At 46.6% G+C, this 22500-nt stretch overlaps 1 protein-coding gene and 1 long non-coding RNA gene across 6 annotated transcripts in view; one reads left to right on the top strand and one right to left on the bottom strand.

Moving 5' to 3' along the window:
- Positions 1-11300: 11300 nt before the first annotated feature.
- The window catches only part of Ccdc180 (coiled-coil domain containing 180), a 68627-nt gene continuing 57427 nt past the window's right edge, over positions 11301-22500 (bottom strand). For all 3 annotated transcript variants that reach the window (XM_087659979.1, NM_001427684.1, XM_087659980.1), the window contains 6 exon segments: positions 16926-17086; positions 16343-16480; positions 15230-15341; positions 13003-13108; positions 12153-12288; positions 11301-11478 (listed from right to left, as the gene is read on the bottom strand). In XM_087659979.1, the coding sequence (XP_087516105.1) occupies positions 11323-11478; positions 12153-12288; positions 13003-13108; positions 15230-15341; positions 16343-16480; positions 16926-17086 (809 nt within the window). In that variant the 3' untranslated portion in view covers positions 11301-11322.
- On the top strand, positions 12506-21675 carry LOC120102865 (uncharacterized). Of its 3 annotated transcripts, XR_015620200.1 has the most exons (6): positions 12506-12820; positions 13047-13275; positions 14086-14286; positions 15199-15400; positions 16368-17226; positions 18565-21675. It is a non-coding gene; the product is annotated as an uncharacterized LOC120102865 (long non-coding RNA). The 3 variants fall into 3 exon arrangements; XR_015620201.1 differs by lacking the exon at positions 18565-21675 and having other exon boundaries at positions 14140-14286; positions 16368-16704; XR_015620202.1 differs by lacking the exon at positions 18565-21675 and having other exon boundaries at positions 12623-12820; positions 14163-14286; positions 16368-16704.

The following is a 22500-nucleotide window of genomic DNA, read 5'->3' as shown; positions in this document are numbered from 1 at the left end:
CCGGGGCTGGATGGATGGTCAGTGGGCAAGGGCTCTTGCTGCCCTTGCAGAAGACTGGAGTTCAGTTCACAATACCCACCTCAATGGCTAACAACCATGTGTAACTCCAGCTCCAGAGGATCTGAAATCTTTTTTCTGGCTTTGTAGACACACACACACACACACACACACACACACACACACACACACACACACACAGAGATAATAAAGTAAATCTTTAAAAAATGTTAATGACATCATGAAAGAGGGTGTGGTGACATCCTTCTACCTAAACAACAATTGAACTGACAGCAACTATCCAAAACACCTTCAACTTCTGGAGCTTAAAACATTTACGACATCCTGGGGGACAGGAAGACTTGATGAAAAATATTTGGTTGAGTCTGGGCCTTTTCTCATGCTATGGCCACAACCTCCTACCTTTATTCTCTGTTCTGGGCAGGCAGTCTCAGGGCAGTATCTCACATTCCTGGCATGACTTTCTGAAGGCAGAATAGGAAACAAGGACTCTGTCTTCCAAATAAGGAGTTATGTGTGTGTTGTAACTACCATTCTGCCAAAACATGGACAGACAGATTGTGTCTTTTCACGGCGTCAGAATTTGTAGAGGAACAGTCAGTCCACAAGCCTTATCAGTCTCATTGACTTCAGTTTAGCAAGCCACCTTGAAATCCCTCAAGAGCTAGCTCTGGCAATCATTGCCTTTTTATTTGTTTTGTTTTGTTTTTCTCCAATCTCAATTACTAAAATTAATTCAGATCACACATTAGACTTCATGTAATTCACAAAGAACTAAAGGAGCACCTGGAAATAGTATGTGGCCAAATAGATGAAGGCATCAGTAAAAAGGGAAGAAACACATGAACCAAATAGAAAAATCTAACCTGAAAACTACAGTTACTGGGATGAAAATTTCTCTGGGGACATTCTACAGTAGACTTGAGCAAATGGAAGAGATCCATGAACACAGAGACAATGATTGAAATTAGGCAGCCATCCAGAAATGTATAACTGGTCAGAATGTGAAAAAAACTAACAGCAGAGTGTTCATCCCTAAATGAGATGTTTGCATTAGATCTTCCAAGGCTCAAGGAACATCACAGAACAAGGGGTGGATATGAGAGAAGAGAGAGGAGAGCTGTGAAATGCTTCTGGACATGGCACAGCAATTAACACCCCTTAGCTCAGTGCAGCTATAGTTAGCTCCACAAAACCTGTACAAAGCCAACAAGACCAGTCTACGTTCTAGCAGGTAGCACTGATCAGGCTCAAGAAGAAGAGGAGGAGGAGGAAGGTGAAGGAGGACATTTTTGAAGATGGGTGAGAGAGTTGGAGGTGGCTTCAGTGATCAAGATACATTGATGTGGTAGTTCGAATGAGAATGGCACCCATGGGCTCATATATTTGAATGCCTGGACCACAAGTAGTGGAATTGTTTGTGAAGGATTAGGGAGTGTGGCCTTATTGAAGAAGATGCATTACCGGGGTGCAGGTGGGCTTTGAGGTTTCAAAAGCCCATACTATTCCCAGTTAGTATGCTAGTATGCTTGTTGTTCTCTCTCTCTCTCTCTCTCTCTCTCTCTCTCTCTCTCTCTCTCTGCTATGTGATTGTTGTCTCAGCCTGTAAGCTCTCAGATGCTGCTCTGGCACCATACCTACCTGCCTGCTTCTATGCTTTCCACCATGTTGGTCATGAATTCTAACTCCCTGGATCCATGAGCTCCCAAATTAAATGCTTTCTTTTATGTTACTTTGGTCATGGTGTTTTGTCACAGCAACAGAGAAGTCATGACAGCAATTGTGGAAGAATCAAAGAATGAGTAAAAGTTACTCAAAGAAAGTAAAAAAGAAAACCAATATTTTTCAGTCTGACAAGTTGAGAGAAAAAGGAATGAGAAAAGATTAAGGAGACTATGAAATAGCAAGTGGACCAACATACACATTATAAAAATTCCAGGAAGAGAAGAGAAAGAGGAAGAAAGAGTATTAGAAGAAATAATACCAGGAAACTTTCCCAATGAATAAAATTAATCTACAGACCCCAAAAAACTCAACAGACTCCCACTAAGATGTGTCGCACATGGACTGGCACAGAAGATAGGTGGATGGTAAGTAAACATATGAGATGTCCAACAGCAAATGTAGTTGGGGAACCTCAACGTATATAACAATGAGATTCCCACCAAGCACCTATGAGAATGACTGAAATACAAAAAGCCAACGACATTGAACTGCTGACAACCGTGTGGGCCGCACTGCTGCTGAGAGTATCTTAGACGACAGAAGGATCAATTTTAATAAAGCTAAACACAGTCTTAGCGTGTCTTAGTTGGGGTTTCCATTGCTATGATATTACACCATGACCAAAAGCAACTTGGGGAGGAAAGAATTTATTTCATCTTACGGCTCTCCATCATTGGAGGAACTCCATCCCATTCCATGATGTCAGGACTGAAAGGCAGGTGATCTGGGAACACACATGGTCATCAGCCCAAGATTGATATGTACTGTTTGCCTTCAGACTTCTTTCAAATCTGAGAAAGAAAATTTCTCTTGTGCCATTGCTATTTAAAGGGTTAGGGGAAATTCACAAACTGCTTAAGGATGTTTAGGTCAGTTAGGGACCATACATATGACTATAAGGTCCCATAAGCTTATATGGGGCTGAAAGCTTCCTCTCTCCTAGGGGCAGCACAGCTGTTGTAATTACTGCCTTCAAGTCACGCTTTTTCCCACGCTCACCCTGCTCACCCTGATGCTGATATAAACGCTTTTAAAGGTATAGCAGGCACAATTATCTTCAGTGGGTAATGTTAATACAAATTGACTACTACTGGCTTATGCATTTATTGTACTGTACTGTGTATCATTACATTGAAGTATATGCCTACTTATAAAAACAAACAAACAAACAAACAAACTCATTGTAAAACAGTTTGCTGTGGTAGCAGTCAGCAACCTCTTACATCTTGTGTTTCTTCTAACTTCCTGTTTGTGCCAAGAAGTCATGTCAAGTGACTTGCCTATACCATGTCTACATTCTGGTATTCGCATGACAGAGTCATCTGATAATACATGCATGACTCGTGATATGTGCGGTGGTTGGAATAAGAATGTCCCCCATAAGCTAATATATTTGAATGTTTAGTTGAAGTGGGAGTTTCTGGTTGTGTCATGTGATGCAGGCTCACGTGGCGTTTTGCTGAGGCGTGACCCGCGGAAGGACATGTGACATTTGGAGAGAGTATAAATAGGACTCAATAGACAGTGATGGTGTCCTTGCATAGCCAGCCTTGCAGTGCTCCACTGGTCTCCAGTCTTCCCTGACCTTCACTTCATGGAGAGAAGCACAGCAGAGAACTTCTCCTGGTGTCCCAGCTGGTTCTGGTGACTCCTGCTGTCTCTTGCCGATTCTGTGGAGGCCTGGTTCTTTTTGTTGGGTTGTGCCACTGCTACTGATTCATGTTTGGTATGCTAACACTAATGAACTGGACTTCTGGCATCCGGACAATAGAGATTGGAATTGCTCCAAAGAACTAACTACTTCCAAACAGATCCACACCCCCTTGTCCTATTTACTATCTTTTCTCCCCTACCTTTGGGCAGTGGGCTAGATTGGGGGTTGAAGTATTTTAGAACCCTTAATAAGTAGGTTTTGAAAAATCTAAGCCTACATTTAGTCATCAGGGAGTGGCACTACTTGAGAAGGATTAGGAGGTGTGGCCTTGTTGGAGGTGTGTCATTGTGGTTGGGCTTTGAGATTTCAAAAGCCTAAGCCAGGCCTAGTGGCTGTCTTTTCCTGCTGCCTGCAGATCTGGATGTAGAACTCTTAGCTACTTCTCCAGCACCATGTCTGCCTGCATGCCACCATGCTCTCTACCACGACAATGGACTAAACCCCTGAAACTGTAAGCTAGCCCCAATTAAATGCTTTCTTTATAAGAGTTGCCATGATCATGGTGTTTCTTCACAGCAATAGAACACTAAGAGATAACATGCCCCATTGTTAAGTGATATGTCTCTGTACAGCTACAGTGAAGACTAACTAGAGTCTGAGATGTGTTAGTGTAACCTTGGCCAAGGCATACTCGCTCTCCAGGTCATCCCCATGTGCTAAGTGGCAGATGAGTCTGTGTATATGACCTAAGACCTAGAGCTTTTGCCTGGCTAGCACCAAGCTCTCCTCTATTGGGAACAGTACCTCAGGCTCTTTGGGAGAATTATTCCTCCTCCATCTCCATCTTCGTGCTTAAGCAAGATAGCATAGTTCCTCACTCCAATATGAATGTGACCAGGACCTGTGGCTGCCATCTTGAGCGGTTGCTCTCACAAGTACATTCAGGTAAGAACTCAGCTGCATGTCCACTTCTTAGTCCTGGCACAGAGCTTCTTGTGCATGCCTGATTATGGACACTAAGCCTGGCTATGGATACCAATGTCCCCTAGCAGCTGCCTGAGTTGACAAAGCTTTTGCACTGAGGTGCACCTGACCTCCTCCAACCCAGCGAGTCACCCTGTGTTGATGTCGCTGGCACTGCAACTTTGCAGCCAGCACGACACTGGGCATTCAGGAAACTGAGTTCCAGAAAGACAAGACTGCCCTAGATTACAGGAGATGGGCAGATCCACAGGAGGTATCGATGCTCTGTTCCACGGCCCCAGGAAGAAGAGGCTGAAGATACCTCATCTACATGACAGCGGCACCCATAAAACCATGCCTGGGTGTCCAGAGCATGGGCATGATGAAACCTAGGACTCCTTAATGTCTCCAGAAAGCCTCAAGAAGACAGCCCCATGATCCTGAAGTCCTAGCACCCAGAACTACCACAAGCCTTCCTTATAGTATCTATTAATATGAATAGAAGCTTCAAGGTAGAAAGTCCCACTTTTCTCCTTTGTGAATTGGTGAACTCAGAGGATGTGACCTCAGCAGTTCCACATGCTCGGGAAGTATCTCTCAGCCTAAGTTCTTCATCAGTGGGTCACTGTGCCCTGGGCTCAGGGAAATGCTGTTACCCCCATGGAGGTTATTTAGTATGGAGAGAGTCTTGGGGCTTCTGATAGATAAGGAGTCACAATAGAAGAGAAGGTTCCAGAGCACTGTACCCTGGAACAAAAACAGTTTTTGTTGGATCCCTGGAGAACGTCTTTGCCAGTGGGGTGAATCAATGTCTCTCTGTTGAATTGGGGAGACTTTGTGAGTGAACTGGACCACCAAGCAGGAGGTGGGGGAGTTTGGCATAAGCAGACAAGGGAGGTTCCTAAGGTCCTCCCATTGCTGCCCCTGAGACCTTGGAGAGCCGTTGCCTTGAGATCACACAGACAAAGTATGTGATATGTGCTAGGGGCTCCTAGCCACCTGGCTGAAACAGTGGGATTGGCCAACAGGGGTAGGCAGTTTCCTATATCAGTGATGGCCCTGGGTCATCACTGATATGGGATGAAGTGATGAAGCTATGAAGAGTCCAGCAGCTATCATCTGTCCTTCTGGTCATCCTCCTGCATCGGGTAAACTTTCATCTCCTCTTATCATTACCACACCAAGAGTCTGAACTGATCAGAAGGGGAAGCAGGGAGGGTTCCACAGCCTTCCCTGTTATTTGTCAGCCATGCCCTGGGGACAGGCCCACACCACGCACACCGGTATGCACAACATGGGCTGCAAAAAATCACGAGCTGGTCCTGGATCCTTGGCTGGAGCATGGAGCAGATACACAACCCAGGGCTGGAAATTGCATGTGGTGGAAAAGAGGGTAAACAGAGGAAAGGGGGTGGGGCAGGCTGAGGATAAACAGGGCAGGGGGCAGTGGCCTCCCTGAAGTGACATTTACACTGTGAGCAGCTCAAGTCTGGGAGCTGTGTGCCAGTAACAAAGTTCTACTTGGACAGAGGTTCATACAGAAGTGAGCCAGGCAGAGGAAGTTAGAAGGGTAGCCAGGGGAGGGGAGGGGCACCTGGTGGTGGTAGGGAACGACTGTAGGGTCAGCTCCTGTGAGGCCTAGCTATCTGCTCTTCTCATAACCCAGGCACTGTTAACATGCTAACAGTTCATCTCTCACAGCTTCTGTGGACCAGGAATCTACACATGGCTTCTCTGGGAGTCTCAGGTCCTCCAGATGCTGGTGATGTACTCTCCAGTGAGGCCAGAGCTGAGAGAGTCTGTGGGTATCAGAAAGTTCAAGCTCCTGTCAGTCGCCTAGGTCTCCCTGGCTCTGACAACTGGGTCTGAGCTCTCCTTGGCTTTTTCAACATTGGCCTTTCACATAGAGTGACTCTGACTATCCCCAGACAGAGGATTCTGGGGCAGAGGGGAGGAGAGTCAAGGCTGAGCTGGACAGGGGAAAGGAAGAGGGCAGTGGAAAAGATAGGATAGGAGGGATAATCCACATCAGAAAGTGAGAGAGCAGTGCTTTTGCTAGCTAAACCTTGGAAGTTATAGTACAATAAATGTTTATGGTACCCCAAAGTCTTACATTGAATCCTAGTACCCACAGTGATGGCACAGGGAAGTAGCTAAGTTATGAAGGTAGAGTCCTCAGGAGAGGAAGTAGTGCTCCTTTAAAAGACAGTCCAGAGAGCTCCCCTCCTCTTTCAGTCCTGTGAGAAACAACAGCAAGAAGTTGGTGCTCTAAAACCGTATCAAAGCTGGTCTGTATCGACATGCTGATATAAGACTTGCAGCTACCAGCCCTGAGTGAAACAAATGTCTGTTCTGTAGGGCACAGCCATATGCTCATACAGCTCATGCCCATAGAGACAGGGGTAGCATCCCACTGAGCCTACCATATTACATTAGTCAGAAGTGAGCTACTAACTGCTCGGTGGTTACATGAGGACCAGTCCACCAGGAATGGGAAGTCATGGCATGACGCTGCTTACCACACAGACTGGAAAGGGCACATGGTCTGGTTCTGAGCCATCAGAAGGCCCTGGGCCACAGGATGGTAATATATAAACTCATTCCTACACCCTCATAGTACAGAACAGAAAACAAGGCCCACAGGCGAAGTGGATGGGAGCAGGGCAGGTTTTACATTGGAGTCTCATGATTCCTCCCATTGAGTCTGAGTTTGAATTTGTGGCTTATGACACCGACCTGCAGGTTTTCTCTCAACTTGTAGTCACTTAGCACTATCCCTCAGAAGCAGACTCTAGAACAAGCCCCAGTGTGCCAATCTGGAGATGGGAGAGGCACAATGAACTGTTAAGAAGAATCTGGAGCCCCCAGCCCTGTAGTCATGGACACATCCAGATCTTCTCAATGATAGTGACTAGGTACAGTGAGGGACGTGAGTGACAGGAGGAAAGTGAGCAGCCACTAGGTGAGGAGCTTTGTAGGTCTCGTTAATGGAAGAAGACCAGGTAATGGAACCTTGAAGAAGTGATCTCACTTCCTGGTGAGAGATCTCAGAAGCTCTTAGAACTTTGGAAGACAGACAAGCATATTCTGTAGACAGTGCCTGCTCCATGCCTCTCACTTGACCAGAGAGCTTCAGAGGAGCAAGACACTTGAAGGCCACACGACTGACTTTTTTTGTTGTTTGCTTTAAACACATACTGTGTGTGTGTGTGTGTGTGTGTGTGTGTGTGTGTGTATTATGTGTGCATATGTATGCATTTATTGTGTATGTGCATGTCAGAGGACTACTTGTGAGACTCCTTCCACCACATGGATTCCAGGAATCAAATTCAGGTCATAAGGCAAGCATTCTTACCTACTAGGTCATCTGATTGGCCTCACATCTATGTTTCCAAGGCTCAGGCACTGAAAAGATCTAGAATAGGAGGAATTTTCTGCGACACTGGTCCAGTCCTCACCATTGAAGCATGTGGCCATTTGGAGAACATACTTCCCCCCAAAAACAACAGTGGGTAAGTAACCTCATAGCTTCCCCTATTAGCACATTCTCGTGTGTGTGTGTGGGGGGGGGGGGGGCAGGAGACAATGGAAGGCCCATCCTGAGCAAAGAACCCTGTTGGCAGGTGGGCAGGTGAGCACGCTGAGAGGAACACACTTCACCCATCTTCCTCCGCACCTTGAATAAAGTCTTTATTTCTCTTCCCCTGCCCAACTGTCTAGAACTTTCCATCCCATACACAGTAGTTGTGATGGTTTGTATATGCTTGGCCCAGGGAGTGGCACTATTAGAAGGTATGGCCTTGTTGGATGAAGTGTGTCACTGTCGGGGTGGGCTTGGAGACCCTCCTTCTAGCTGCCTGAGGATGCTCAGTCTGTTGTTCCTGGCTTCCTTCAGGTGAAGATGTAGAACTCAGCTCCTTATGCACCATGCCTGCCTGGATGCTGCAATACTCCTGGCATTGATGATAATGGACTGAACCTCTGAACCTGTAAGCCAGCCCCAATTAAATGTTGTCCTTTACAAAACTTTCATTGTTCATGGTGTCTGTTCACAGCAATAAGACCCTAAGACATAAGTTGGTACCAGGAGTGGGGTATCGGAGTGGGGTATCGCTGTGATAGGCCTGACCATGCTTTTCTTTGGAAGAATGTAGATTTTGGGACTTTGGATTTGGAAAGCAGTGGGATGCTTTAAATGGGGCTTAATGGGCTATCTTATTAGGAATGCAGAAGTCTTTGTTACTGAGAGTGGTTTGAATTGTGCAGACCTGGCCCAAGAGGTTTCAGAGGAGAAGAATTTCAGTATTTGTTGTAAAGACTATTTTTGTGGTATTTTGGTGAAGAATGTGGCTGCTTTTTGCCTTTGTCTGAAGAGTCAGCCTGAGGCTACGGTGAAAAGACTCAGATTAATTAAATTGATAAAGGAAGTCTCAGAAATGTCCATCATAGATTTTGTTCTCTGGTTAAGTCTCATGAAGAGCATTTTAATGAAAAAAGGGAAGTTGAAAAAGGAAAAATACAAGTATATGGTTCGAGTATTAAAGGAACACCTGGAAGTGAAATGGAGCTGAATACTGTGTTCAAGGATATTAAATTGAATTAAGGAAGTAAAGACCTTGGGGCAAGATCCCACCCAGCTAAATTAGCTCCAGGCAACTTAGTACAAACCTTTAATCCCAGGAGACAGGCATACAGACCTCTAAATTCAAGGTCAATCTACAGAGCAAGATCCAGGACAGCCAAGTTTAGGCAGTGAAGGAGTTGGAAAAGAGGAAGCTAGTGATAATGTAATAGAACAAGGGGCCATGTTCCAGCTCCTGCAAGCAGCAGAACTCAGCAGCTTCAGCCATGTGTCTCTGGCTTTATATTCAAGAGGAGAAGGAGACGACTAGGACAATTGATGCTGGTTACCTGGAGCTAAGAAAGAGACAAGCATCACTGAGGTGAAATCTTCTGGGAAGTGTTTTCTGAGAGCTCAAAAAAGCTGTGTTCCAGAGATAGCCAAGGTTGTACCTCCTGCTGCAGCTGTACTTGGTAATGTGTGAGAGTCACCAGGTGGTACTGGCTTTGAAGGCTTGAAGGGGTCATGAAGAGCAGCTGAGGCTGGGCACTGTGAGAGGCCATGGGAGGCCATTGGTGAAGGTGCACCCTCAGTTGCAGTTGATGGCCCATGACTGAAGGGATCATGCAAAGGAGTTGAGGCTTGGCACCATGAAGAGAGCCTGTGAGAGGCTACTGGTGAAGCCTAGTTGCAACAGAAGACCCCGGTGTATTGGAAATGTCAATATCACCAAGAACAGCTGAGGCAGTGGAGTGGATCAACCAGAGTGTCACAGAGGGCAGAGCTGGAGAAGTGAAGCCAGCCCTTTAGAGGATCGTGTGTGGATCCAAGACATTGAAACAAGCTGCCTCGGACATCCCAAAGATGTTAAAGATGCCAGAGCCACGGCATCTGCTGAGGAAAGCTGCTAACAGGGAGTGGAACCAGCTCAGGAGAAGGAAGTTTGTTGCAGTCGACAAAGATGAAAAAGGAGGTGAAGATCTGAAGACCGCGTGACATCAGACCTGGAGATGGCGGAGTCTGGAGTTTGCCCAGCTGGTTGCTGGTCTTAAATAGAGGATTACAGTTAAGTGATTGGGTGGATCTCAGGAGAGACTGAACTTTGGGCTTTTAACATTGGTGATAGTGCTGTAGACTGTGGGGACTTGGGAAGTTGGACTAACTATTATGCTATGTTTAGGTATGGCCTCCATAGACTCATGTGTTTGAACAAGCCTATGGAGGCCAGGGAGTGGAATGTGGTGGTTTGCATGTGCTTGGCCCAGGGAGTGGCACTATTAGAAGGTATGGCCTTGTTGGAGGAAGTGTGTCATTGTGGGGTGGGCTTGGAGACCCTCCTCCTAGCTGTCTGAGGATGCTCAGTCTGTTCCTGGCTTCCTTTGGGTGAAGATGTAGAATTCAGCTCCCCCTGCACCAGGCCTGCCTGGATGCTGCTGTACTCCCACCTTGGTGATAATGGACTGAACCTCTGAACCTGTAAGCCAGCCCCAGTTAAATGTTGTCCTTTATAAAACTTACATTGGTCATGGTGTCTGTTCACAGCAATAAGACTGTAACTAAGACAGTAGTTAACCCTGAGCCCTTGAACTTTCTTTCTCCTCTGTTGAGAAGTTCACACAGAGGCCCCTTTGAACATAATCTGAGGAGCATAGGGTCTTCCCCCAACCCCTATCTCTCCTTCGTGCTTCGTGTGTGTGTGTGTGTGTGTGTGTGTGTGTGTGTGTGTGTGTGTGTGTACACATGTATGGTGCATACTGGGCTGAAGCTGGAGTTACAGGTGTTTGTAAGCTGCTCAGTGCTGGGAACCCAATTTGGGTCCTCTGGAAGAGCATTTACCAATGAGCCATCCCTCCAACCCCAGGGGCAGGCTTTCTAATGATGGTGTTCTCCCACAGTGAGGCCAGGCAGGCCCCTGACACCTTCTGACTTGGCTGTCAGACACTATCTTAGCTGATCTCCAACTAGAGAGTGAAATGAAGCCTCAAGCATGCTTCTGGGTGCTTTTTTTTTTTTTTTTTTTTTTTTTTTTTTGCACTCCTGGTATTTATTTTGAGTGGTTGGGTCCTGGTACCCACCAACTGACCATCATAACCACAAGTCCCTTCCACATCTGTCTTCTTTACTCCAAGTGTCCTCATCGCTGATAAAACTATGGGAAGTTGGGGCTGAAAAGATGGCTTAGCGGTTAAGAGCACTGACTTCCAGGTGTCCTGAGTTCAATTCCCAGCAACCACATGGTGGCTCACAACCATCTGTAATGGGATCTGATGCCCTCTTCTGGCATGTCTGAAGACAGCTATAGTATATTCACTCACATTAAATAAATAAATAAATCTTTAAATCTTTAAAAAAAAAACTATGGGAAGTTGTAGACAGATGGGCAGGGAGAAAAATAAAGACTTTATTTGAAGTACAGAGGAGGACGGGTCAAGTACAGGGTCTGGATGGTGCTAAGGGAGCGTTTCCAGCTTTCCTTCCAGCGACGAGACTCCAACAGCAGGGTCCTGAAACGATCCTGGATACTCTTCATTTCTTTGTCAAACAGTGCCAGGTATTTCTGAAGGGAAGCAAACAGAAAGTTTGGGGACTCCTGCCCTCATAGACTTGGGAGCTCTGAACTCTGGCATACAGAGCAAGCACTGTTGTCTGAGCTGGGGGACAGTTCAGGTGGCATTTGGTTGAAGTCTCATCAGGTCAGTCCCCAGTCTGTCAGTGGGAATCAAACCCTGGCTCTGCTATTTGGGGGTGCTACAGAAAGGCAGGTTTCTTTAGCTATTGTTGCTCTCCTTAGGGAAATGGAAGAGATTCTACATCACTCAGCAGTGGTGGAGCTCATGTCAGGGATAGGAGGTATTGTTTAGCCCCTGGAGGCTGTGGGTCTTCCTGCCATCGCACCCCAGTGTGCTGCTGCAGCTATGGCCATTGCTACATCTGTCTGTCTTGTGCCCAACTCTACTGTCCCTCTGCAAAAGCCTTTCTCCATGACTACTAGGTGAGGTATCTCTCAGCTGGGTTTAGTATGAGGTTTACAGCTTAGCCACCAAACTGGTCCTGTGGATGGACACAGCTCTTGGCATGTCTCCTTGAGCCTATAGAAGAGTTGAGACCTGCAGCTCCAGGGGAGGCTGGCATGTGCTGTTTCTCCATGGACTGGCCCCTCCCCTCCTCCCCAGGGCAGCCAATCAGAGTTGCTTTGCTCCGAGTGACATACACCATCTGATCCTGACTCACCAGGTAGACAGCGTCTCGGGCTTCTACTGCGGCCAAGTGGCCCAGGGTGGTCTTAAGAGTAGTTATTGATGGCGTCCTCCGAATCAGTATCTTGCTTTGAATGGTGATTTCGTTAGGCTTGATTCCTGGCCACTTCCTACAGACAAACAGTGCTTGGCTTCATCTTCTGTCAGCTACCCAGCGCACAGCTTGAAACTTAGTCATTAGTGTGGATTTAGATGGCTTTGTTAAAGGTCCCACTGAGCTTTTCCTGTTGGGTTATGTTCTGTTTCCTATGTCCCGGATGACCTAACAGTGTGTATAGCCACAGGTCCTGCTGTAGGGGAAAGGGAAATGCCACGCCCAAGCTTCTTCCCTTTTTCTGGGCCTTGGTTTCCTCATCAAGCTGCCCTGCAGGCAGCAGTCATGAACTCCTGGCCCGTTTCTGTTTTTTTTCCCTATTATGCTGTAGGAGCCTCTGTGGAGAATACAGTTGGGAGAGTGGCTGCCCACAGACCCAGGGCACAGGCACTTTGGCAACTGGACAGACAGTTGGAGTGGTTCACAGTGCTGGGAGCAGCTTGAGAATGTACCTCCTGTCCGGGCAGACCTCCTTTTCTTGGTAGGTCACTGTGGTGCTTCTCACATGAGCTGTGAGCCGTAGCCCTGGAATTCTCAGTATGTGCAAGGTGAGTGTTCAGTATGTGTTTCTCTTCGACAGCCTCACTCATTTCAGAGACGGAAATCACTGAGGGCTGGACATCAGAGACTTTCCAGGGCTATTAAGTCTGTCTGAGTTCCGGGTCTGAGTCCCTCCCTACACCCCCGCCCCGTACTCAGTGGACAGTTCACACCGTCCATAGATCCTCACCTGCTCCCACGTTCAATCAGGGGCTTCTCGCTCTCTTCCTCCAGAGAAAGCATGGCCAGCTTCCTGCGTATGAGGATGGATACTTTCTGCTTTGGGGGCTCCATTCCTGACAGGAAAGAGGTGTGTTATTGACTGTGACCTCGCGGACAGCTTGAGAAGCAGGGACCTGACACGTGGTCATATTTAGAGACGAGAGACCTCACCCTGGAAAGAATGGTGAATGCTGCTTATCGGATGTTTAGCCGGGGGATCCAACCGCAGCATGATTTCCTGGTAAGGAGAGCGGGGCTCTGAGAGTGAGTGTAGCACTCTTCAAGAGAGCAGCTGGCAATGCACACCTCCCACTATCCAACCCTCCATCTTTCGGTCTGTCCATCTGTCTTTCCAGTATGGGGCCTCTGCTCCCTGACATGTTCACCAGGCCCCAGTAGTCACCAAACGGAAACCAAGAAACTAGCTGGATACATGCCTATGGCCCGCACCAGGAAGTCGAGGCAGATTGGTCTCCTGCACTAATGCATATTTCAAGAGCTTCTTCAGGGGCAGGGGGACTCTGGTGGTCTCTTAACCTGCAGCTCCATCTCAGCCATGCTATGCCCACATTCTTCCTCGAAGGCGGGGGTTGGCTGAGTGCCTTGTGCCGTCATTGCCACAGGGACTGCTTCTTTTGGGAAACGTGTGTCTGGGTTTTGTGTGCTTTTAAGACTGACCTGTGAGAGTTCTGTGCACCCCAGGGATAGCTGATCTTTCTCTGCCTCACGGGTTGTGAGGAGGAACACTCTTCAGATTTTTTGTTTCTTTCCATACTGAACTTCCCCCCACCCCCATTTTAGTTTTGGCCACAAAAGTACCGCCATTTCCTTTATGTCCTCTGAATCTCAGTCTGTATATTCAGGATCAGTGCCCTAACCCTAAGAGTATGAACCCATTCCCTGCCAGGGTTTTATTTTGATATTTACTCTTCAGTTCGGCTGGCATTTACTTGTTCAGCCAAAACATTGTTTTTCTGATGAAAATAAGTAAAAATCAATCAGTCCACTTGTGATGTACGTTAAATTAGTAAACCATCATGTGTTCTTTGAGCTCACTAAGAAGCTGGCCCTGGAAGGAGCCTGCTCACCCCGTTCCTCACTTCAGACCCAAGCATGTTTGTCTCAAAGCATCCTCCGAAGCCACAAGGGAATAGGCTGCCCAAACTCTGTGATGTGGAGAGAAGAAAACATCAAAATGGCCCTAGAAGAATGTCCTTGAGAACAACTAGAATCCCTACTACTTCCAACAGAGGTGAGCACTGTTTGGTCTAAGTTATAGGGAAGCCAGAGGGACCCCAGCCATGGGGAAATGCCTCAGTGTGGAACCCCAGCTCTTGGCTTCAGATTCCCCGGGTGGTTTGGCTGGAAGTTGTTAAGCGTCTGACTGGCCTGTATCTGCTGCTCTGTTTTGTACTTGCTGCTGTAACTGGCTAGAGGGAGACACCATGCTTCTCAATGTCTCTCTCAGCCTGTTGAAACAATGGACTCCAAGAAATGGGAATTTTCTAGAAATCTCCTGCTGGGAGAAGGAAAAGGCCTCGGCCACAGGGGAACTTGTCTCCTGGATAGAGACTTTGCACGGTCCTGAGAACTTAGACCACCTCACAGGACGAGACTGAAGCAGACGGTGACAGTCAGTGGTGGGTGGGGAGATAGATGTGCCCATACTTGACCTGTTGTTTAAACTTTATCCTCATTTTAGGATCCAGAAGACAGATCTGGGGGGCTTTGCAGGATCTCTCTGTCCCTTTTCTGAGTGAATTACCTTTTTCTGCTTTCCACTTAGTTTAGTGGCTTATCAAGGACAGGAGGCCAGATCTCCCTAGAGGAACGGTTGCAACCCCCAAGTTTGCTAACAGAAGCCTCAGTTGAGGGGACCCCTGTTCTGTCCAGGATTATCTATCAGTAGCTCCAGATGAGTGCCTCAGTGGACTTCCCCAACTGGATGTTTTGAGCTCTATGGTGATGTTTTGCTATCCGTCTATTGAACCATCTGCAACCTACTGTTTACTTTGCTGCGTTGTATACTCAAAGCCACAAGTGTGGCTACTGTCCATCATTCTGGGGCCAGGCTGCCACTCACTGAAGAAAGTGTTTTCACCCTGACTGAGGGACAGCAGACACCCCTAAGCCCCAACCACCCTAGACCTTGTGATCCCCCTAGGGCCACAGCACAAGGCTGGAGTACCACTTACGTGGAACCTGGATGTCATCAATGGTGATCACTTCATCCAACTGTATCAGGAACCTCTCTGTGAAGGAGGCCAAATTCGCTATGAAGAAGCGGGCATACTTCTTGGCAGTTTCCTGGAAGAAACAGAGTGAAAGTGGACCTCAGAAACAAGCCGCTACCAGGCTAGCAGGAGGTGGGTAGAATGGCTCCAGGGAGAGCCAAGTAGAGAGGCAACCCTGATGTGATGTGAACAGCTGCACTGGGGTTAGCTAGCATCTGGTCCTTGGACCCCAGAGATCTCTCCCAACATCTGGTCTGGTTTGAGACTAAGAAAGGATTTGGAGGAGTTGGAGAAATGTCCCAGTGTGTTAAGTACTCGCCATCAAAGCACAAAGACCTGAGTTCAATTCCCATACTCACAAAAAGAGCTGCGTATGATGGTATATGTCATAAGTCCTGGCACTGGGGAAACAGAGACAGGGATTCCTGAGGCTCTCTGGCCTACTTGGTGAGTTCCAGATTTAGTGAGAGACCTTGTCTCATAAAACAGGGTGACTGTTCCTAAGGAACAATACCCTACACTGACATCAGCCTTCCATATGGTTTGGGGTACACTGTACTTCCAGGACCCCAGCACACTTGGATGATTGCCACCCCCTCTTCATAGAGGTTCTCTCGAGGCTCCCATGCAAAGAAAGAGAGGAAGAAAGAAAGAAAGAAAGAAAGAAAGAGAGAGAGAAAGAAAGAAAACACACACACACTCGCGTGCAATGCACAGGCACACACACCCGCACTTCAGAAATGGCCAAGGTACAAACACAGACAATTTATCAAGCAGAAAATAAAAATAGGTATGGCTCTTGAAGAAAAGAATTATTAGCTTTTGTAAATAACTTAAAAATCAAAGTATGGCCAGGTGTGGTGGCCCTTGCCTTTAACCCTAGCACTTGGGAGGCACTCTGTGAGTTCTAGACCAGCCTGGTCTACATTACAAGTTCTAGGACAGTCAGGACTAGAGAGAGAGAGAGACCCTGTCTCAAACAAACCCACGATCAGGTACTAACCATCAGGCCCTGCTCTCTGAAGGGCAGTATGGCCCTGAGCACTTGTGGCAGAGATTGAATGGTGACCCTACCTCCATCTTCTCCTGGTTCATGTAGATCATCTGGTCCACCTTCTGCTGCCTCAGCTCCTCCCTGATTCGTAGCGACTCCATTTGACTGCTGTATGTGGGGTGGCCAAGATTCGGATGGAGCTTCTGAGCGTTTTCTTCCTTCAATCAAACAAGGCAGAAATGAGCAGGGATTTCAACTAACACTCGAAATCAGGACCCATGTCTTCTGTCCTGCGTGTAGATGGGTGTGTCCCGTGTGTGATCTGAGTGTGGGAAGAAGATAGGAGTGTGGTTGGTACTCAGTGGGTTGGAAAGAAGGTGAGCTAAGTACCTGTTCCAGCACAATCTGGGTCTTTAGCCCAATAAAGTCAGCACCAATCATATCCCACAGCACCAAGGGACATTGTCTGACTATTGATCTCAATGACCAAGGCCCTATCAAAGATTTCAAACACAGCCTAGAGTTCGTTTGGGGAGTGCCTTGAACCCCAGAGATCTCTATTGGCTTAGTTACCAATTTGCTGGTATGCCCTGTCCCCAGCAGCCTTTCTCATGACCTGCCTCCATTTTCAACTCCCTTCACTCCTGGCCCCGTGACCATCACCTTCTCCTTCTCTAGCTGCTTCTGCTGCTGCTCAAACTGCTCCTGGACCTCCTTCATGGATGCATGAAACTTGCTCCAGTGCTGTTCCTTGTAGTTCTCTGTCACAAGCCAACACACCTGGGGCAGCAGCTCCTCAAACCTCCTCACCTGGGCACGTAATTCTGCAGGAATCGAGGGGAAGGTATCAGGAACAGCAGAAGAGATGGGAGTTGCTGAAGCCATGTCCCTGACACAGGGAGAACATTGGTCTCCAGTGTGATAAGAGCTAGTCTGTCCAAAGGAGGTCTGCAGCCAGACCGAGGTAGGATATGTTAAACAAGTTCAGAGGGATTCTCAGCGTGTTTAAAATGTGTTGTGCGTCGCATCGTGAGCAAGTTCCCATCTGTGACCTCTTCAGGTACTGCCTTGACCTTGTCTCCCTCTCCTGTACCTCCAGACTTCATGTGCTGAGACCTACTCTTTCATGCCTGTCTCTTTACCCCCCGGGCCTTCGTCTCCTTGTCTTGCTGGATAGTTCCTCTGTATGTGCCTTCCACCTCACCAAGTCTATGTTCAGCTACGCAACCTGGACAAGCACCCCTTTCATCATTTTAAGTCGTCACCTCTTGATGTTTCCTTTCTAGAAGTTCTTTGATATCAAATAGGTCATTTCTGTGGTGCCTTCCTCCTTGCATTCCCAATGTCCTCTTTTATCTTGCTTCAAGTGCATCATCTTGAACCTGTGCCCACTGTTTCACTCCTGGCCTCTCCCACTTCCTCTCTCCTGCTCTTCACCCCCTTCTGCCTCTTTTTAGATTCTCCCCTCGTTCTTCCCCCAGTCTTACCGGGTAGCCCAGGCTAGCCTTGACTTTGAAACCCTGCACCTCCCCCCCCCCCCCCCCCCGGTGCTGCCACGCACAGCTAGCAGTGTCTGGTGTTCCTTCAGTGTCTGAGATCTTTGCTGCTCTGTGCCTCTTTTCTGTGCCTCTCACTCCGAGTGCTTTGCAACCACAGGGAGAACTTTGAGGGTTTCATCCATGGGAGCTTGAGGGCTGAGGTAAGACAGGTTTCTCTAGAGAGGATGTCTCAGTATTAAGCAAACTCGGCACTGTCAGAGGGTGGTGGCTTGAAGCCGGAGGTTCTGTCTCCAATCTTTTTGAATGAGTCACAGAAAACAGAATTTGTGTTTCAGTAAATGTGAATGGGTTTAGAAACCACATCAGGGCTAAGCATCTGCTTTGGATGCCTGTGAAGCTTTTTGCCTTTTGCTTTCATTGTCCATTAGTACCAAGGTTTCTGCTGAGTTGTTGGTTTCTAGGTGGTGGGGCGGGGGACGGGCAAGTTGTGCGTCACCGGCCTGAGTGAGGGGCTTGAGTTTCAACTGCCTTACTCTGCAGGCAGAGCCCTGGGTGGTCCCAGCTTTATGTGGGAGATCCCACTTTGGGTGGTCTTGGCTTGTGCCTCCTATTCCTAATGCCCTGACTATGAAAGGGGAGGCTCTGGGTCCCGTGGATGTCAGGCAGCAGCCAGGGTCTCCGCTCTGTTTATCATAGCTTCTATTTTCATTTGATTGTTGGCTTTTGTGCGTCTGTACTACCTGATTTTATGCCCCCAATACCGTACTTTACACCAAAATCTGTACTTTATATGTCCTCAATAGGATATAGGGAGGGTGCGGCTGCTACAAGGAAGAGAGCAGAAGTCCCCACCAGCAGAGTAGGCATCAATGAGAGAGGAGCACAGTCTACAGGGCTTCCCGAGAACACTGGCCTCAGGGCCTTGGCTTTGAGGACAACCATAGAGAATGGGGTCCCTCTGAGCTCACTGGGAAATGTGCTGTACAGCTTGGATTTCACTCATTCTGCAATCATGGGCTGTGGCCTGTCATTCCCTGTGATTAATCCCCAAGGTAGCCTACCTTGGTGTACAGACAAGAAAACAGAGGCTCAGAGAGGTACAATCACCTTGCTGAAGTCGAACAGCTTCGAGATAACAGGGCTAAGGGTTGGCCCCAGGTCTGGGTGCTTCCTCATGCCCCCTTCCCTGACATACTTCCCCCTGCTACCTCTGAAATCACACCACAGAGATCAATAAAGTGATATGCCCCGAGGAATATTATTCTGTGATTTTTTAAGTACCGTACAACCCGCAGCATGTATAGCCTCAAAAACATTTCATAAAACTAAGGAAGACGCTCTGCACCCAAATCCCGTGGGAGGGAGAGCTGAACCTTCAGAGAGGCAGACAAGCCTGGGAAACCAGAAGAGACTGCTCTCTGTACATACATCTCGGACGCCAGAGGAAAACACCATCTGGAACCCTGGTGCACTGAAGCTCCCGGAAGGGGCGGCACAGGTCTTCCTGGTTGCTGCCGCCGCAGAGAGCCCGTGGGCAGCACCCCAGGAGCGAACTTGAGCCTCGGGACCACAGGTAAGACCAACTTGTCTGCTGCAAGAAAGCTGCCTGGTGAACTCAAGACACAGGCCCACAGGAACAGCTGAAGACCTGTAGAGAGGAAAAACTACACGCCCGAAAGCAGAACACTCTGTCCCCATAACTGGCTGAAAGAAAACAGGAAAACAGGTCTACAGCACTCCTGACACACAGGCTTATAGGACAGTCTAGCCACTGTCAGAAATAGCAGAACAAAGTAACACTAGAGATAATCTGATGGCGAGAGGCAAGCGCAGGAACCCAAGCAACAGAAACCAAGACTACATGCCATCATCGGAGCCCAATTCTCCCACCAAAACAAACATGGAATATCCAAACACACCAGAAAAGCAAGATCTAATTTCAAAATCATATTTGATCATGATGCTGGAGGACTTCAAGAAAGACATGAACACACTTGGGGAAACACAGGAAAACATTAATAAACAAGTAGAAGCCTACAGAGAGGAATCGCAAAAATCCCTGAAAGAATTCCAGGAAAACACAATCAAACAGTTGAAGGAATTAAAAATGGAAATAGAAGCAATCAAGAAAGAACACATGGAAATAACCCTGGATATAGAAAACCAAAAGAAGAGACAAGGAGCTGTAGATACAAGCCTCACCAACAGAATTCAAGAGATGGAAGAGAGAATCTCAGGAGCAGAAGATTCCATAGAAATCATTGACTCAACTGTCAAAGATAGCTGCCTGGTGAACTCAAGACACAGGCCCACAGGAACAGCTGAAGACCTGTAGAGAGGAAAAACTACACGCCCGAAAGCAGCAGAATCTCAGGAGCAGAAGATTCCATAGAAATCATTGACTCAACTGTCAAAGAAAGCTGCCTGGTGAACTCAAGACACAGGCCCACAGGAACCTGGAAAAGCAGAAAAAGCTACTGGTCCAAAACATACAGGAAATCCAGGACTCAATGAGAAGATCAAACCTAAGGATAATAGGTATAGAAGAGAGTGAAGACTCCCAGCTCAAAGGACCAGTAAATATCTTCAACAAAATCATAGAAGAAAACTTCCCTAACCTAAAAAAAGAGATACCCATAGGCATACAAGATGCCTACAGAACTCCAAATAGATTGGACCAGAAAAGAAACACCTCCCGTCACATAATAGTCAAAACACCAAATGCACAAAATAAAGAAAGAATATTAAAAGCAGTAAGGGAAAAAGGTCAAGTAACATATAAAGGCAGACCTATCAGAATCACACCAGACTTCTCGCCAGAAACTATGAAGGCCAGAAGATCCTGGACTGATGTCATACAGACCCTAAGAGAACACAAATGCCAGCCCAGGTTACTGTATCCTGCAAAACTCTCAATTAACATAGATGGAGAAACCAAGATATTCCATGACAAAACCAAATTTACACAATATCTTTCTACAAATCCAGCACTACAAAGGATAATAAATGGTAAAGCCCAACATAAGGAGGCAAGCTATACCCTAGAAGAAGCAAGAAACTAATCGTCTTGGCAACAAAACAAAGAGAATGAAAGCACACAAACATAACCTCACATCCAAATATGAATATAACGGGAAGCAATAACCACTATTCCTTAATATCTCTCAACATCAATGGCCTCAACTCCCCAATAAAAAGAAATAGATTAACAAACTGGATACGCAACGAGGACCCTGCATTCTGCTGCCTACAGGAAACACACCTCAGAGACAAAGACAGACACTACCTCAGAGTGAAAGGCTGGAAAACAACTTTCCAAGCAAATGGTCAGAAGAAGCAAGCTGGAGTAGCCATTCTAATATCAAATAAAATCAATTTTCAACTAAAAGTCATCAAAAAAGATAAGGAAGGACACTACATATTCATCAAAGGAAAAATCCACCAAGATGAACTCTCAATCCTAAATATCTATGCCCCAAATACAAGGGCACCTACATATGTAAAAGAAACCTTACTAAAGCTCAAAACACACATTGGACCTCACACAATAATAGTGGGAGATTTCAACACCCCACTCTCATCAATGGACAGATCATGGAAACAGAAATTAAACAGAGATGTAGACAGACTAAGAGAAGTCATGAGCCAAATGGACCTAACGGATATTTATAGAACATTCTATCCTAAAGCAAAAGGATATACCTTCTTCTCAGCTCCTCATGGTACTTTCTCCAAAATTGACCATATAATTGGTCAAAAAACGGGCCTCAACAGGTACAGAAAGATAGAAATAATCCCATGCGTGCTATCGGACCACCACGGCCTAAAACTGGTCTTCAATAACAATCAAGGAAGAATGTCCACATATACTTGGAAATTGAACAATGCTCTACTCAATGATAACCTGGTCAAGGAAGAAATAAAGAAAGAAATTAAAAACTTTTTAGAATTTAATGAAAATGAAGGTACAACATACCCAAACTTATGGGACACAATGAAAGCTGTGCTAAGAGGAAAACTCATAGCGCTGAGTGCCTGCAGAAAGAAACAGGAAAGAGCATATGTCAGCAGCTTGACAGCACACCTAAAAGCTCTAGAACAAAAAGAAGCAAATACACCCAGGAGGAGTAGAAGGCAGGAAATAATCAAACTCAGAGCGGAAATCAACCAAGTAGAAACAAAAAGGACCATAGAAAGAATCAACAGAACCAAAAGTTGGTTCTTTGAGAAAATCAACAAGATAGATAAACCCTTAGCCAGACTAACGAGAGGACACAGAGAGTGCGTCCAAATTAACAAAATCAGAAATGAAAAGGGAGACATAACAACAGATTCAGAGGAAATTCAAAAAATCATCAGATCTTACTACAAAAACCTATATTCAACAAAACTTGAAAATCTTCAGGAAATGGACAATTTCCTAGACAGATACCAGGTACCGAAGTTAAATCAGGAACAGATAAACCAGTTAAACAACCCCATAACTCCTAAGGAAATAGAAGCAGTCATTAAAGGTCTCCCAACCAAAAAGAGCCCAGGTCCAGACGGGTTTAGTGCAGAATTCTATCAAACCTTCATAGAAGACCTCATACCAATATTATCCAAACTATTCCACAAAATTGAAACAGATGGATCACTACCGAATACCTTCTACGAAGCCACAATTACTCTTATACCTAAACCACACAAAGACACAACAAAGAAAGAGAACTTCAGACCAATTTCCCTTATGAATATCG

The sequence above is a fragment of the Rattus norvegicus genome, chromosome 5 (genome assembly GCF_021556685.1).
Source record: "Rattus norvegicus strain SHRSP/BbbUtx chromosome 5, alternate assembly SHRSP_T2T, whole genome shotgun sequence".
In the NCBI taxonomy this organism is placed as follows: domain Eukaryota; kingdom Metazoa; phylum Chordata; class Mammalia; order Rodentia; family Muridae; genus Rattus; species Rattus norvegicus.
Note: the sequence above shows the minus strand (reverse complement) of the source record. Positions and strands in the feature narration are given on the sequence as shown.